This window comes from Pyrus communis, chromosome 1 (genome assembly GCF_963583255.1).
Source record: "Pyrus communis chromosome 1, drPyrComm1.1, whole genome shotgun sequence".
Taxonomy (NCBI): domain Eukaryota; kingdom Viridiplantae; phylum Streptophyta; class Magnoliopsida; order Rosales; family Rosaceae; genus Pyrus; species Pyrus communis.
This window is the reverse complement of record NC_084803.1, coordinates 4,041,611-4,057,913: the sequence shown is the minus strand read 5'-3', so window position 1 is coordinate 4,057,913 and position 16,303 is coordinate 4,041,611. Positions and strand designations below refer to the sequence as shown.

At 36.2% G+C, this 16,303-nt stretch overlaps 3 protein-coding genes across 4 annotated transcripts; all 3 read right to left on the bottom strand.

Annotated features, from left to right (window-relative positions):
- Positions 1 to 78: 78 nt before the first annotated feature.
- LOC137731358 (serine carboxypeptidase-like 18) lies at positions 79 to 3,834 on the bottom strand. The gene is made up of 13 exons (XM_068470463.1): positions 3,658 to 3,834; positions 3,238 to 3,314; positions 2,979 to 3,101; positions 2,598 to 2,700; positions 2,419 to 2,456; positions 2,146 to 2,247; positions 1,964 to 2,050; positions 1,747 to 1,881; positions 1,511 to 1,582; positions 903 to 1,024; positions 663 to 776; positions 490 to 535; positions 79 to 379 (listed from the first exon to the last, which is right to left on the bottom strand). Exons 1-13 carry the CDS (start codon positions 3,815 to 3,817, stop codon positions 296 to 298), a joined length of 1,263 nt encoding a protein of 420 aa, XP_068326564.1. The 5' UTR covers positions 3,818 to 3,834; the 3' UTR covers positions 79 to 295.
- Positions 3,835 to 6,074: 2,240 nt separating this feature from the next.
- LOC137747812 (70 kDa peptidyl-prolyl isomerase-like) lies at positions 6,075 to 9,849 on the bottom strand. Of its 2 annotated transcripts, none has more exons than XM_068487956.1 (12): positions 9,576 to 9,849; positions 8,831 to 9,148; positions 8,664 to 8,744; positions 8,487 to 8,567; positions 8,203 to 8,397; positions 7,957 to 8,046; positions 7,667 to 7,842; positions 7,335 to 7,457; positions 7,096 to 7,242; positions 6,828 to 6,955; positions 6,640 to 6,739; positions 6,075 to 6,548 (listed from the first exon to the last, which is right to left on the bottom strand). In XM_068487956.1, the coding sequence occupies exons 1-12, from the start codon at positions 9,766 to 9,768 to the stop codon at positions 6,396 to 6,398; spliced, it is 1,785 nt and encodes a 594-aa protein (XP_068344057.1). In that variant the 5' UTR covers positions 9,769 to 9,849; the 3' UTR covers positions 6,075 to 6,395. The 2 variants fall into 2 exon arrangements, with proteins under 2 accessions (XP_068344057.1, XP_068344060.1); XM_068487959.1 differs by having other exon boundaries at positions 6,075 to 6,526; positions 9,576 to 9,848.
- Positions 9,850 to 11,671: 1,822 nt separating this feature from the next.
- On the bottom strand, positions 11,672 to 12,196 carry LOC137713251 (uncharacterized). The gene has a single exon (XM_068452546.1). The coding sequence runs from the start codon at positions 12,194 to 12,196 to the stop codon at positions 11,672 to 11,674; it is 525 nt and encodes a 174-aa protein (XP_068308647.1).
- Positions 12,197 to 16,303: the final 4,107 nt, after the last annotated feature.

Below are 16,303 nucleotides of genomic sequence, written 5' to 3'. Positions count from 1 at the left end.
TCTTTTACCTATATTTTACACTAAAAGAATTGTTTAGCTTAGATTTGTTTGGGGTACAAGTGGAAATAAAATTGTTACATTTTTAGCACATTAAATATTTAGTTTTTAGTAAAAATAATGGCCACGTTGTATATAATAGAGGAAGGTAACTAGTATTCCTCATTTGAAAAATAGAAAAATTATCTAGACAGTTAATATTTTCTTAAAATCTGGACCTTAAGCTTCTTAAATACGGATTGAGATTCTCTGCAGATCTCACTGTTAATTCCGATTGCGTGTAAGTTTTCTTCTCGATTTATAGAGGTTCCTCGTATAACCACTTTGTATACATAGTTGAACATTCTTCGGGCTTGTACTCGGGAGCTGTGTGCCCCGCCCCCTGCACTCGCAAATTTATAATCAAACAAGAAAGCCAAAATTAAAAAAGACTCAAGTTGAATCAAATCTTCCTTTGAAATTCAGAAAATTGGATCGAAAACTATTTCTTGCCTTCACGGTAGCATAGGTCATCCTGTTTGAATAAGTCCTCGTATACCTACATCGTACATCCCCAAGGTAAAAGTTGATTAGCAAACTCAAACCCAATCGAAACCTAAAATTAAGATACCCCAAGTTCGATTCTCTTTCCATCAATATCGCTCGTATCAGAAATATATACGTACCCCGCGACTTGGCCCTTGACAAACCATGGTCTCCAGTCATTAACAATGGAATAATTTAAGGATCTAATCCATGCTTGTGTAGCCATGAAGGGCACCATCATATCATGGTCTCCGCTGAAATAATTAACAAAATCAAAGAAATTGAAGTTAAAAAATATTTAAACATTATATAAACGCATAGTTCATGCATGGAAAATATATATATATGGAGATGTTAATTAAATTTAAATTCCTCATCACCTGTATATTAAAGAGCGATAATAGCCTTGAGCACTAAGCTTTGCATGAAACTGAATGCTGGTGTGAATGTCATACTCGTAAGGCCTATCGTAGCTGCATCTCTGCCATCTCCTTATACTTCCCTGCACTGCGTACTTTCAAAATATCTCTTTTTCGATTTTCTTTCATTAAACAAATGAGTTCAAAAATCTCCTGTGTAACTCTATCACTCGATCCTCACAGGGAAACGAAAATATTTTTTAGTAAATTTTATAGTTAGTCATTTCCTTAAAGTAATAAAGGGTCCATTAACCCTCTCTTTTCTCAACCATCTTATAAATTTGAGCTTCCGGTCCTATACATATATGATTTTATTTTTTTATAAACCTATAACATTATTGACCTAAATGCACAATTAAATGAGCACTAAAGAGCGGGAATGTACTGTAAGTCTGTAAGCACACAATAGCATGGGTTGGCTAAATGCAATGAGGATAGTCCTACATCTGTCACCACTTAGTTGTGCACCCGGTAAGCCAACTTTCTAGTTCTGCCCCTGATTGATCTCAATATATATTTTACCAATTTAAATAGTGTTCAGTATTCATCTCGATCGTATATACCTATACCTTCCGTATGTGAAGGGCTTCACGGACGTACTGATCATTCGTCCAATATTCAGAAAGCAAATATCCGTAACTCTGCATGCACAGAAACACTTAATTGTGAATTTGTGATCTCCCTTAGCTAGTAATGTCTGGTCGACCAACTTTTTGCGCAAAATCGAGAGCTTGTATTCAAGAAATGTTCCTTATCAACAAGTATTAGGTCAAGAAAATTAGTAGAAAGCGACGAAGGGGGTTACCCGACAGTCTAATGTAGGAGGAGGAGTTGATTCTGAGAGATATCTTCTTTTATCAAGCATATGAAGAGGAGGTTTCGGAGAAACAAGTTCGCAGTTCCATTCCAAAATATGCACCAAATTTATTTGTGAAATGCACTGCAGTACATGAAAAACATGAGATCAAAACTAGGAAGCAAGACGGTTAAGAAAGATTAATTTTCGGGTAATTACACCATACAGTATGATAAGCCTGCTTATGTTTCAAACACTCTGCGTTTCTGGGGTCTATGGTTTGATATTCTCCTCCGCAACTTCTTTCCAAGGACTGCTTTATATGAATTTTAGCTCATTAATTATTAAAAAGTACTTTTAATAGGTTGATTAATTGGTGATTAAATATGAGATCAAATTAGTACGTACCTCAAATAGGTCATCAGGAATAAGTCCCATCCCATGAGCAAATGTGATTTGTGAGTTGCGTTCGTCTTGTGGCACTGTTAATGGGTTCCCTAGTATATAACCCTGAAAAAATGAGCATGGATCACAACTTAGAAGTTAAAACTACACTACTACTGCTACGACTACCGATTCGATTTTTCCGTCGTAATTATTTCACTGACATGGATTGTGACACAAGCTGCCAACACAAAATAGACAGTTAACACGAATATACAAGTATACATAGTTATAAACCTGCAGATTTATGGCGGGTATGACTCCTTCTTGATTGCCTGCAGTACGTACCAACTATCAAGTTAGCTATATCAAACTAACTGCACACACACACACACACACACACACACACACACACACATATATATATATATATATATATATATATATATTAAGCTAATTAGCAATTATTTGCATACCATCTGAGATTAACTGAGCAAGAACAGGAAGAGGAATGCCGGAATATGATTCGCCACCAACAAAGAAAGGATTCGACATGAACTCTGGGTGATCAACAAGCCACTACAAAGTGCAATTGAACAACATTTCATAACAAAAGGAAAATGGAGAACTAAAATTAATTGAACTTATTACAACTACTCCTTTATACCAAAAAGCTACTATAATTAACGGCAAGTGGCAACCATGTCTGTTTCTTTTCGCCACAGACGATTTAATAACTCTCTAAGCTGATACGAAAATGTTGCTGCTTAAGTACTATTAGGTGGGAATCATGACACAGAAGTATTTAAAATGATGTTTAAGACCCCAATTAAGTTCGTATTAATATTTCTTATTACCTTCCTTAAGAATTGGAGGGCATGCCCAACTTGTTCCGAATCACTTGGCTGAGAAGCAAACGAACTTCTTGCATAGGAAAATCCAGTCCCCACCGGGGAATCTACGAAAATAATGCTAGATACCTGTCATTCGAGATCAAAATGCCATTCGGAAAACAAAGGTTTAATTCCGTGTTTAAATTCGGTCATGTAAAACAAGTAAAGGAGTAATTTAATTTTCTTGTTTATATTCGTAAGATGATGATGTTAATATTATCACCTTTGTCCATGCGTATGGATTTAAGGTTAATGTAGGCAAACTCCCATTGTACTGCTCAATGTTAAAATTTAATGGACCTACAAAATGCAGAAAAAGGTCAATGATTGATGTGAGAGTAACAAAGTACAACTAAAGAGGTTTTATGCTCATAAGCACTTGTACTAAAAACGTCTGTATTAAAATTCTAGTTCATTTATCATTCATAAGCACTTTTAACTAGCAATTTTGGTTATCTTATAACGGTTTTGAGCCATTCCTAAAGCACTTTCGAACAAACCAAATAAACCTTTAAGGAAGAGGACTAGCTAGTTGTTAACTTATTAATTATTGTTAATAATTTATATGGATTCTCTCATTCTCTTAAATATGGCCTAATGAGCAATAATGTTGATTGGCTGTGTTAATTAACAGTTTACGTACCTATTTCATACAAAAGGGCAGTGAGGGAAGAGCAACCAGGACCACCAGTTAGCCAAAGCATTAGAGGAGCCTCTTCAGGTTTCCTTTCTGTCTTGACAAAGTAGTAGAAGAGCTGCACCTCCTCTTCTTCCCCCACTCCCACGTACCTAACAATCGACATAAACGTAAAGTTATACGCGAACGCGCTTACTTGAATTAGGAGATACTAAACACATAATAAATCGTATACCAACTACAATTTAAAACTTGTTTATTGTCTGTTTAGCGTCCTTATAACTTTGCAATTTATTAAAACTTTGTAACCAGTTGTATAATCACTTACAGAGTGAGATTTGTACCCGGTTTCAAGTTCAAAAGGAAGAGGTCCCTGGAATCCGGGAAGAAATTTAACCAACTGTGAGTTAGAGACTGGAAGCATCTGTGAGCAAACATTTGAAAGAGGTAGGAGTAGAAGCGGAAGTAGAAGCAGCTGCAGACCACGGCAAGAAGAAGAAAGTCCTGCCATGCGACGTGACATCATTAACTGGTACTAATCCTGGTTCTCTGTGTGTGTGTGTGTGTGTGTGTATTCTCTCTGTGTGTGCGCATATATATACACTACATATATATATAAAGTGTTATACTTTGAACGTGCGGTGTTACGGTGACTCGGAGAATATAGCGGCCTAAAGCGCATGAGTTTGGGATAAGACAACGACAAGTGAGGAATGGAAGGCCCGTGGCTTTTGGTAGTAATTGAAGCCACGACAAATTAGTTAATTGATTACAAACAAGAAAAATTAACTTTGTATTTTAGGAAATATGCAGGCATAAAACTTGTAAATATATATCCAGAAAATCGGTGAGAAAAATAGAGCAGATCCTTCGACACGTGAAATCGCATTCCCTCCGCTTGTTTCCTACTCCCCCTCTCCCTCCTCGCATCATTTGCCAAACCCTCCTCGACCGCATCTTCAACTCCACCTACGGTCCTACCCCTTCACCAACTTCCTCCCTCCCCGCGTGGCCCCTCTCCTCCGCCGCTATTCACACTTGAATTTCTCTCTCTACAAAACAAACTACAATTTGGAATTGAAGGCTTCTTGATCAATCGCAGAAGCAGAAATTCGGAAACAAAAGGAAACATGGCCGCTATATTTTGTTATAAATATTTACATATCCTTTTACTTTTCATACTCCTATTAATTTCCAATCGTCGGATCGAGTGATTGAAAAAGATCAAAGAACATAAATTAACAAGAGTGAAAAATAAAAAGTACTATATAGATAGCAACATCCTTCTATTATTTATAAGACATTATATGTAAGCGTCTCTAGTTTTATTAGTTAACTCAAGTTTGAACTATGTTTTTCTCGACAAAAAAAAATAGGGTAAATTACATTTGCATACCTCAGGTTTGGGATCTATTTTAATTCCTTACAACATCTTTAAAACATTTCACTTTCATACCTTAACTACCATTTTATTTCAAAATAATATTTCCGTTACATTTTCCATCCATTGATCCGTTAAATGCTGATGTAGCTGCCATATATATGCCACTTGCCAAATGCCTGTCACGTGGCAAAAATAATAATTTTTTTTTTTTTAAACCTGAATTTTCTCAACAAAAAAAAAATACCGAAACCTGTCTTCTCCCCGCAACCCCCAAACCCATCTCCCCCATCTTCATCTTCTTCCCCCGACCCCCCTACCTGCAACCCAGAAAAAAAAAAAAAAAAAAAAAAAAAAACCCAGATTCTGTCTCACCATCGCCGGGTTCGTGGAATGGATGTGGATTTAAGGAGTTTGTGGGGCGGCGCCGGGAGGGGGGGGTGGTGTAGAGAAGGGAAGAGGATGGATGCAGAGGGAGGGAGGGTCGCAGGTTGGGGGTGGGGTGCGCAGGGAGGTCGCGAGTGGGGGAGATGCAGGCGCCCCCGGGGGGGGGGGGTTGGTGGGCCGGGGGAGGATGCGGGTGGGGTGTGGGGGATTATTCTGGGTTTTTGGTTTTGAGGGGACAACGGGGATTGGGGGGGATGACGGGAAGGTTAACTTCAGTTTTTTTTTTTTTTTTTTTTTTTTTTTAAATTAATATATTTAGAAGATTTAGGTTTTTTTTTTTTTTAATTAAAAAATTGTTTTTTTTTGCCACGGGGCACATATTTGGCAGCCACGTGATGGCCACATTAGTGCTTAACGGATCAATGGATTGAAAATGTAACGGATGTATAAAATAGTACTAGTGAACTGTTTTGAAGATGTTGTAAGGAATTGAAATAGACCCCAAACCTGAGATATGAAAGTGTAATTTACCCAAAAAAATAAGTTTGAACTATGTTTTGACAAAAATACTTCAAATTAAAGAATGGACCAAATTTGGGTTTAAGCGAGTTGGGCGGGTGTCAACCAAGTTCAAATCCGGCTCTCCCTTGTATCATAGTAGTTATAAAATAATTTGTTGTAAACATAAAATGAAACACATTCCTTGTACGTCGATTGTCGGAGATGGGGATGGAAAACCAAAATTTGAAGGGGAAGCTTTCTTCCATATGCAATACTACGGTTTTAGGGACAATAACAGAAATCCAGCCATACATCGATGTATAGTGTATTGTCTTTTTAAGTGACTCATCTTCACCCGTTAAATTCTCTCGAATCCTTCAACGCATTTCCAGCCGTTACCTTCAGTATATGTCATACATTGATGTAGTTTATGTAACCCGTACCTTCTTTGACTGTCTCTCTACGCATACACAAATCATGAATCATGATCAGACATTTTGACAAGAATCAACCACCACTTAATTTTCAGGCGAGGGAGAAACCAGTGTATCAGCAACCATTTACATCGCCACAGCCTCATCTTTTCTCGTCCTCGACTTTCAATTTCTGCCGTTACAGTAAAGAATCTCTGTTAAGATGGACCTTGATGGCCAATTTCAGTTGCAATATTGTCACTGAAATTATTCAGAGCTGATGAAACATAAAAAAACAATATTCACCTTTGTAGCTCGTCCAAAGATGTTCGTGTAGAGCTTAGCATCCCTCTTGTCGCTTTCAACTTGAAGTCGTTTCAAGTTCTTCTCAATCAGCTTGACCTCCCTGGAAAATTGAAAAAGAAAACTAATCATATAATGCTTCACGGAGTACATCGGGAATACGGGATTACAAAGATCAGTTTCTCAGTTACCTGTTATGAGGATCAACCTCAAGAGCTTTCTTGATGTCTAATTCAGCCAAGACCAAATCTGCAATTTCCATATACGCTTGTGCCCGTCTGTACAAGGCTTTTACATTGTGGAACTCGATATCTAGTACCTGTACAAGATCGAATTCAGAAAATATGATGAGATTTGCCTCAACATTATCTCTGAACATTGAGAGACGTGTAGAACGGTAGTCTTGCTAGAAGAAGCTGAGACTTTGTCATCATGTTTTTCTTTCTGTGTACAGCTTACCTTTGAACATAGCTTGATCGCTTCCTGAAAGTCATTTAGTTTTAGGCTACATGCTGCACCGTTCAACCAACATAACATTCGCAGTGGTCTTGCCAGCTTCGACTCATCATCCCCAAAGTTTCCATCTTCACTAACATAATCAGCAGCCTGAGAGGAGGAAAGCAGCAAATAAATATGAATTTAGTTCAAATAGAACCAAACTACGGTTAGTTTGGGAATAAAAATTCGCATTCCGTTACCTTATCATATTTTTTCCCTGCTTGTTGATGCTTCCCCTTTTTAAAGAGAAGGTTGCCTTCCTCTTTCTTCTTTCCTGCTGCCTCAAGTCTCTCTTGATTGCTCATTTCCCATGGTGCTTTTTCCTTTTCATTAAAGAAAACTAGAGAGTAATAATTGAGAAAGCAATGGTTGCGAGAGAAATTAAGAAAATATGTGCCTTCTAGCTTATGCTGTATATATGATGAGTAAGGACACCAAATTACCACATTATGTTTTTAGGAAGTTTAGGAAATATGAATATCTTAGAAAATTATCATTGCAAATTCCACAAGTTCATCAAAATGGTCATTACCCTGATAAAATCTAACATTTCAACTTCAAAGAAGACATTCGAACATGGTGGTACAACAGCCAGGTCCCGCCTTACTTCAACGCTTCCAAATCCAAAATCAGGATGTATGGTCAGTATTGCCAGCTCTCCCTTTTTCATTGTTGCAACTGCTCGGTCTAAACCAGCAATCACTTGTTCTACAGATAGTAAGATGCAGATATTAGCCACAACTACTTTTGAGCTTTCTTCTTGTGATTATCAGGCAAAAAGATGCAAACAACAGAAAAAAGAGATGCAATGGAGTAACTAACCTTCATCTGTGATAAACTCCAAAGGCTGCTCTCCATCTACTCCCTTTTTGTCAAAGACAGTGCCGTCTTCAAGCCTAGCTATATAGCTAACTGCAACAGTTGGACATTGTATAGCAGTTTTAAGTTAACTGTGATTGTCATAGGTTTATTATATGTTTCAAATGCAAGGAATTACAAGCCTAGCTATACACTTATGTCATGATTCCAGTAATATTGCTATAAAAATGGGCATCTCAATAAACTTACCAGTAACACTTGCACCTTCATTAGCAGTCCATGCGCCTTCCCCTTCTTTCAAGATCTTCTTTAGTACCTTGGCATCACCTGTAATGTCAATAACTGGCTTGAAAGACACCAACTCCGTGTCAATATTGAGCACAGAACTTGGAGGGATAGAAGTAAACCCCTCGTTCGCATCCCTCCCCTCCTCCCCAAAGGCATCTACAATTATTTAAAATATTTCATGGTTAAAAGGTTCAATTTTTTCTTCTCTAAAATAGCAGTGTGATAAGAAGAATACAAAGACATACACCGAGGTTGAACAATTAATTTGGCCTTCTCTCCCCTTTTCATTGTCTTGATTGCTTTCAGAAATGCTGGACAAAAATGACCTGAAACACACGCAGATAACAGAGTTATTCAATTATCACAATTCGGCACATCTCAAACAGAGTTGCCTTTCCACATTGAAACCACACAAAAATTACCATCTTTCACATAGAATTCAATTCCTTCTTCTGGCGTTTCTGCAACAACAGTGCCATCAGCCAACGCCGCACGATACTTAACTGCATTAGCAACAAAAGTTCCAATAAAAACATTAAAATTGAGGTTTGCAGCAATTACATGCTTACATAATGAGGAATCAGATTACCAAGAACTTCATCCAGATCACTAGGCAGCTCGTTCCTCTCTCCTTTCTCCACAATCTTCTTAACAATCCCACCATCTCTGCTCAAATCCACCACCCTAATCCACGATATGAGCTCAACTTCAAATCGAACAGCAGCATTGTCATAGCCCAACTCAGCAGGTAATGTGAATAATGCAATCTCTCCCTTTTTCATAGTCACGACTGCATAATCCAAACCCTTCACCACTCGGCCCTCACCGAGCTTAATAGTGAGAGGATCGTCTCCATCTCTAGTGGACTCGATCTTCGTCCCATCAAGCAAAGTCCCAACATAGTGCACTAAATCCAAATTTCCACAATCAGTTTTCTGTAAAATATTATTAATTGAGATAAGAAATGTCTAAGGGCGGCCTGTTTGAAGTCTAAAAGCAATTTTAGATGATCAAAAGCACGTCTAACAATGTTTAGAGCCTGTTTGGAACTGCTTCTGGAATGGTTAAAGGTGCCTTTTGGTAACAAATTGTGCTTCTGACTAGCCAGAAAAACTTAAGAAGCGCCTCCAACTGCTTCTTCAGGATTCAGGAAGCACTTGAATTTTTAATGAAAATTTCAACATGCTTCCTAGAAAAGGATTACCAAACAAGCCCTTAGCAGAAAATGCAATACTTCTCGATTGTACAAGCAGCAGGTATGGGTTTTATCAAATTTCAACATGCTTTTTATCACAAGTGCTTTTAGCAAAAGCGTTTTCTGGAGAAACAATTACCAGTGGCTTCGTCGCCGAACTCAGGGGCATCGTAGCCATAGCCGCGCTGGAGGAGCTTCTTCTTGATGCCGGAGCTACCGAGCTCTCTCTCTTCGCCGACTTCGAGAGGCGGCGCCGATTCGATCACCTCGCCGGGTTCCTCGTCGAGGTCGTTCTCGATATCCGACAGGTTTGTGCCTTTCTCAACCTCCATGGTAAAATCTGGACTCCGAACGACGGTTGCACGGGAAACTGTGAGTTAGAGTTAGAGTAGTGTGGCTCGGCAGTGGGGCGGTTATGTGGCGGTACGGGAACGGTCGTTGATTTGATTTCGTGGCAAATGGAAAGGATAAATGTAAGGGCGTTTTAATAAATTTAGGCTAGGGTGATTTTGGACGACAAATCTGACTCAAAAACGACACGAATACAAAATAACAAGATTTAGGTTGTTAGCGATGGTACTTGTCATTATGAACGTGAACGTGTCTCGGTTACATGAAATAACTTTTTATAACTTCTAACTTTGTTTGAAAACTATTGCGTTTTCAATTTAAAAAATAATAATAAAAAGAACACTGAAACGGAATCATATGATAACTACTTTATCTTTTGTTTTCAACTTTTAAATTTCATATTTTCCCAAACGCAAAGAAAAATTAAAATAAAAAATTATATAATTACGCGTATCATGAAATTTGATAAAATTACAATGATATAGAAATTACTCATTTAAATTCACATTAAAAAGACATGTTTAACTCTTTTTGCAAATGAGAAGTTTAACTCTTTTAGTTGATGTGAACATGTACTTTATTTTATTTGTGACAAGTAAACTAATTAATCATATGTTATGTTCAGATTAACTTAATTAACAACCATAAATTAACCTTAATCGTTGTGTGGAATTCGAGAAGAGATAAAGCCAACCAGCAAACCGAATTGCCACCTCAAAAGCTATGAGCCCAAAACTGGAGTTTAAGTCCAAAAAAACTGCGACGTAATGCTCACAACAATATATTCTGGTGGGCCAAAAGCCCACAGAAATTTTGTGAAGCTACGTGACGATTTAAATGAAGTGGACATCACAAGAAAGCTCCAGAGCATTAAATAAAATTTTGGTTTATCCAAAGCTTTAAATGATATGTATGACTTTCTGAAAATATCAATTGTCATTGGCTTCCATTTCGTCGTCGCATTAGACCACATGCGTGTGTCCATACTATCATGTATTTGGTGCAACTATTGCTCAAGTACATCATAATTTTAACGAAAAATTTCTGGTATTATTCATTTTAATAAAAAATTATATTTTTACATTAAAAAGTCAATCATGATACTATTCACTTTACCTTTTATTTTGTACTTATCGTTAAAACTCAAAATTTTCAAACTCCTTTCATTAGTTTTCCTCTATTACATTATTATTAAAATATAAATTTTTCAATCACGTATATTATAATACATCCTCCATAATAGTTAACTGTATATCTTGATTGAATTTTACGGTACAGAAAATTACTTACTTCATCTCCTTCAAATTTTAAAGTACTAAAAATGTAAGTCATTTTGTTACTCACCTACGATAAAAAAATAAAAAAATAAAAAATAAAAAATAAAAACAATATAGTGTTCGTGCTGCATGTAATAGAAAGTCAACTTTCAAATTGGTCTTCTATTTTTTTTTTTTTAATTACATTGTATGAGTTTGAAATTGAACGTAAATCTGAAAGGACAAAATATAATTCTACTTCTTTTTTTCCTCTGCAACCAGAACAACGAAAACAGCTAATTAAGCAATAACCCTAGTTTTCCTTTTCTCATAATTTTGCTTGTATTTGCAGCAGAGCATATTTAACAATCCTTAAAAAGGTCTTATGTATATATCCTTACTTCCACTGAAAGAGAAATTCGCGAGTTCAATTCTCATATGAACAAAAAGTAAAGCAAAATGCATATATACAAAGCAAAACCGCTTCAAACGTGACAGCGCTTCTAAATTGAATCAAAACCACAAAAGAATTGTCCGTCCTCTTGTAATTTGTTGGCTTCACTGTACAACTAAATATCAGCAGGTCTTGAATTCGACTGACGCCTAATTGGATGCGTTCGATCAACAATCAAAACGCAAAAGCACTTTTCTTTCTAACAGCATAGCTTCTGCTTCTAGGGTACAATTCACCCTCGACACCAGCAGCACCTTCATCAAAATCCTCAGGCGCATCCTCATCAATCCTCCCCATGGCCACGGTGCACTTTGGCAAAACAGCCCGATTATTAGATCCGATTTTCGATCCCATAACTGATCGCATAGTCGTGGTTGTAGCCGATCGCTTCATGTGCTCTTGCATGATCATGTTCACGTCCATCCTTTCCTCGTAGTTCCTTGCTGACGCAGCCCTAATAAGCTCGGAATAATCATCATCTTCCCTTGACCTAGAAGAAGTTGTCTTAACGCTGTAGCTCTTGGGCAGGCCTCGACCGCGATTACCACTAAATCCTCCAGGGGTACCGCCGTAGGTCAATCTGCCGCCCACGTCCGTGATGCTACTGATGTAACAGTTCTTGGCCTTGCTCAGAGCTCTGATGGGCACCGTGATGATTTTCATGAACATGTTCTGGTTATTCACCTTGGTCTTCCTCATGTTGTGCACAAATCACCAAAACTACTGTAGGTTATTCGTTGGAGGACCCAAAATTTTCCACTGCGAAAATCAGGTTTATGAGGTTTATGGAGAAAAATATGAGAAAAAGGAGGTGGAGGGGGAGGAGGAGGAGGAGGGGGTGATGTGAGGAAATATGGATTTTATATAAATTGGTTGTGTAGAGGGGTGAGCTAGAAATTAATAACATCTTTGAAACTTGAGCAGCATATGAAGAAGAAGGTGGTGAGTTTCGACTTTTCAAAGCCCACGAGATCGGGGAATTAAATAAAATTCAAAATAAAGAAATTTATAGATAAGAACAAAGAGCTGATGTGGGTGAGTTCAACTTGTTGAAAAGATCAATTAGGCCAAAATTGAAAAATAAGGTTTAAGTTTATTACTTTTTCCACATTACACTTCTTAATTATTTATTTTTTTATCTTACGTTTGTGCTTGGTGAATATATATTTTTTAAACATTCTTTTTCCCTCTATGAACAAGTTTTATTTATTTAATTAAATAAATAAAAACAGGAGATAGTAGCTCAGTGGTCAAGTTCAAAACCAACTACACCCTCATTTCTTGCAAAAATAAGTTTTATTATTCATTTTTGGCAATTCTGTGTGTAAATGATAATCAACTTAATAAAAAAATTAATTCGGTCAAATTCAATTCTAGTAGTGTTCTCAGCAGCAATGCCGTGCAGACATTTGACTCTGTCACAGTATGGACTGGTTCTCTCTTACATTACGTGATTATACGACTTACACCCTAAAAAAGTAAAAACTCACTTTTTATTCTACTGGATGATATCTATCCGTGAAATATTCAACATAAAGGCAATACATAGGCCGGCCGGCCAACATATTTATTGAATTTGTGGGCGCTTATTGTATGTATTTTATCATATTATACACATGAATTAGTAAATCACGTAATTATATTCGAACTGACTATAATACTTACACGTACTTATTGTAATCAAGTCTATAATCTACAATATAGGATTAGGGTCTATATATCCATAGAAGCGTTAAGCACAAGGGCTGTTTCCAAAGACTGGCTGGCCAACATATTTATTTTATCTCTATATAAAGGGAGAAGACAGATTTAAGGAAACATTACTAATGCTAACAAAACCCTTCCCTTCTTACAACTTTCAAAACTAACAATTTTTTAAAAAACAAGATCAAAGTGAAAAAATAAATAAATAAATAATAATAATAATAATAATTGAAGGAAACAAAACCCCATCCCACGTAAAGATGTTAATTACCTTTTTAATGAATTTATTTTACATAAAATTTTGAAAATTAAGGTTTTTTTTTAAATAAGAATTAAATATCCAAAATAAGTAAATAAAATATAAAAAAAGCCAATTTACTGGCGCCCATTGTTTGTAGGTACTCGTTCATGTATTGTGTGTTTCTGAAAAAATAGCTTACATTGTTGCAAGCAGTAGTCACATTTGTAATTAGAATGCGCACCAAAGTTTGACTTTTAAAAGATCATGCGACAAGTCTTGTTTGTATGTTATAACGTGGCAAGTTTCCTAAATACTTGAGAAAATTATTAGGTAATTAGAAGAATTCAAGGCCCAAAATTTCACAATTCGTACCAAATATCGGCAGGAAAGCACAATATAACTGGCTCAAAATAAGATTTAGGTATAACTCCACTCGAAAGTCAACAATCACTGCCTAAACATAAACTTCAACTATAAGCACACTGGTTTTTTGTTCAATGCATAAGCACATTGTATTGATACGTCACAACGCGCCACATGTTGTTAACTTTTATGTATTATAATAAAAATTAATAACTTGACTGATATGTTATGAGTTTAATGCATGTATAACATACACATGTTATATTATTAATAAGTGACACTATTTGGTAGTATGACCCTCATGCTGAAAAGTTTACTTCTGAGGTGATCGACGAAAATTTCTTTATAATGAGTTATTCTATCTTATTTGAAAATCATAGCTCAGTCTCAATATGAAAAGAAAAAAAAAATAAAAAATCAAAGCAATGAAATTAACAAAGAAAACTTTATGCATACGTGTTAAATTATAATTTGTGTGCAAGTAAGCATTGCTAACGCTTAGATTGGTAAGGTTAACATTAGTGGTTTTTAGGGGGCCTTAGGATGTGAATACCAAGGGGTTTTGGGTTTAGTAGTAATGTTTTTTTTTTTTTTTTTTTGTCAAATGATAGATTTGTTAAATTAGATATTAGATTAAGAAGATGATAGGGTTCGAACTCACGCCGCGGTACAAAGACAACATTTCTCTCCACCACTATAGTAGAGGGCTATTGTGGTAGAAATTAATAGTAATGTTGATACAGAGGTATATAATGATACGCCCATAATCGGCCACGTTCATTGTGGTATTGTTGAATACTTGCATAGAGTTACAGATGTTATATGAAAGAGAAAAGGAAGCCTTGGGCCTAATACATAGGTAAGAGGTCTGGTTCAGGAGGTGGGGTGCAGGTCTCTCTACTCCAAGGCCTCTGGTGGATCGTTTAAGGATAGGGAACAATACTACTAAGTTTAGGGTTGTCTGATGAACTCTCCTTTCCTGGTTGTCCTTCTTCTCTTATATAGAAGCAAGTGTGCTGACGACTGCCCTTCGATTAGGTCATGACGTCATCCTCTGCTTTCATGTAAGATTTGGAAGAATGAGGATCCTCTCCAATTCCTCAACTCTTTGTGAAGATTCTGAGGATCATCAAATCCTATATGTTTACCGTACATCGTGCGGTCAATTTTCGTCAGATGACCACATGAAGTACGATAAACAGACACAATTTGAGGATCCCAAAATTCTCATTCGATTTGGAGCCCTTCATCTGTCTATTGCTCTCTCCTCTTCGTGACACCTGGATAGTAGTCATTGGCGGTTTAAAGGCAGTGACTGGGCTCGGTCTCGGTTTGCTTCTGCTCGGTTGCACATGCTAATTTTCCCTCCAAAGCCTGTCATGGGCGTAGCTTTGGGCTTTTCATCTGTCTTGGGTCCGTTTGTTGGACGTGAGTTTTTGTACATTTTTACAATGAGCCACTGCAAAAGGACTCTGTTGACAAGCGCGACTCCTAACTAACGAATCTATGACACATTTATGTAAGGGTAATCGGAATAAGAAAAAAGAATTGAATTTTGATTACGGAGTATTTTAGTGTTTACTAAATGTTAAGGAATCAAAAAAGTGGTGGAGCCCACATGAAACAAGGAATTCAATTCCTGAAATTGGAGTAACGAGATTCCCTAGTTTTGTGAGATATTTGAATTCCCTGAGGGTCAGGAAATCAGGAATGCATCTTTTATTCCTATTATGCCCTTACTTGTTTCTTATTATCCCAACATTGCCCTTCATTTGACACTCATTATGTCATTTTTAATAAATAAATAAAACCTATTTATATATTTTTATATAGATAATTTTATTATATAAATTTAATTAAGAATTGAATTTAATTAATTAGTATGAAAATAATTTATTTATGTAAGGGCAATTTAGTCATCAACTTAGTTTTCATTCCGATTGAAGTGAATTAGTAAACAACTTATATGAACTCAACATCATTCTTGCCATCTTTAATAAATAAATAAAACCTATTTATATATGCTTCTATAGATTAATTTTATTATATAAATTTAATTAAGAATTTAATTAATTAGTATGAAAATAATTTATTTATGTAAGGGCAATATAGTAATCAACTTAATTTTCATTCCGATTGAAGTGAATTAGTAAACAACTTATATGGACTCAACATCATTCCTACTCCAATTTCAGACAATTTTAGTAAACAACTTCAACAAGAATCTGATTCTGATTCCATCTCATTTCAATTCCTCCTCAATCCAATTTCCCCTCAATCCAATTTCTCTCAATTTGATTACAGATTAGTAAACGCGCCACTAGTTTGACTATAGTTTTTGAATTCTATATACAAATGATATTTCAAATTAGTTTAAACTCGGTAAAAGGGATACGAACTAGTTGGAACTAGTATGCCTAATTATAATAGTAAAAAGAGAGAAAAAGAAAAATCATCTAAAATTTCAGTGCAAGAAAAATTGAACTTAAGATCTTTAA

Excerpts from the sequence above, each read along its gene's own strand:
- LOC137731358 (XM_068470463.1), bottom strand. The coding sequence starts at position 3,817 with ATGTCGATTGTTAGGTACGTGGGAGTGGGGGAAGAAGAGGAGGTGCAG. Across the intron at positions 536-662 it reads GTCAAGGGCCAAGTCGCGGG|GTATACGAGGACTTATTCAA; the intron begins GTACGTATATAT and ends TGTACGATGTAG. Across the intron at positions 380-489 it reads TGACCTATGCTACCGTGAAG|GGGGCGGGGCACACAGCTCC; the intron begins GCAAGAAATAGT and ends TTGCGAGTGCAG.
- LOC137747812 (XM_068487956.1), bottom strand. The coding sequence starts at position 9,768 with ATGGAGGTTGAGAAAGGCACAAACCTGTCGGATATCGAGAACGACCTC. Across the intron at positions 7,458-7,666 it reads AAATGTTAGATTTTATCAGG|GAAAAAGCACCATGGGAAAT; the intron begins GTAATGACCATT and ends TTTAATGAAAAG. Across the intron at positions 6,956-7,095 it reads CGATCAAGCTATGTTCAAAG|GTACTAGATATCGAGTTCCA; the intron begins GTAAGCTGTACA and ends GATCTTGTACAG.
- LOC137713251 (XM_068452546.1), bottom strand. The coding sequence starts at position 12,196 with ATGAGGAAGACCAAGGTGAATAACCAGAACATGTTCATGAAAATCATC.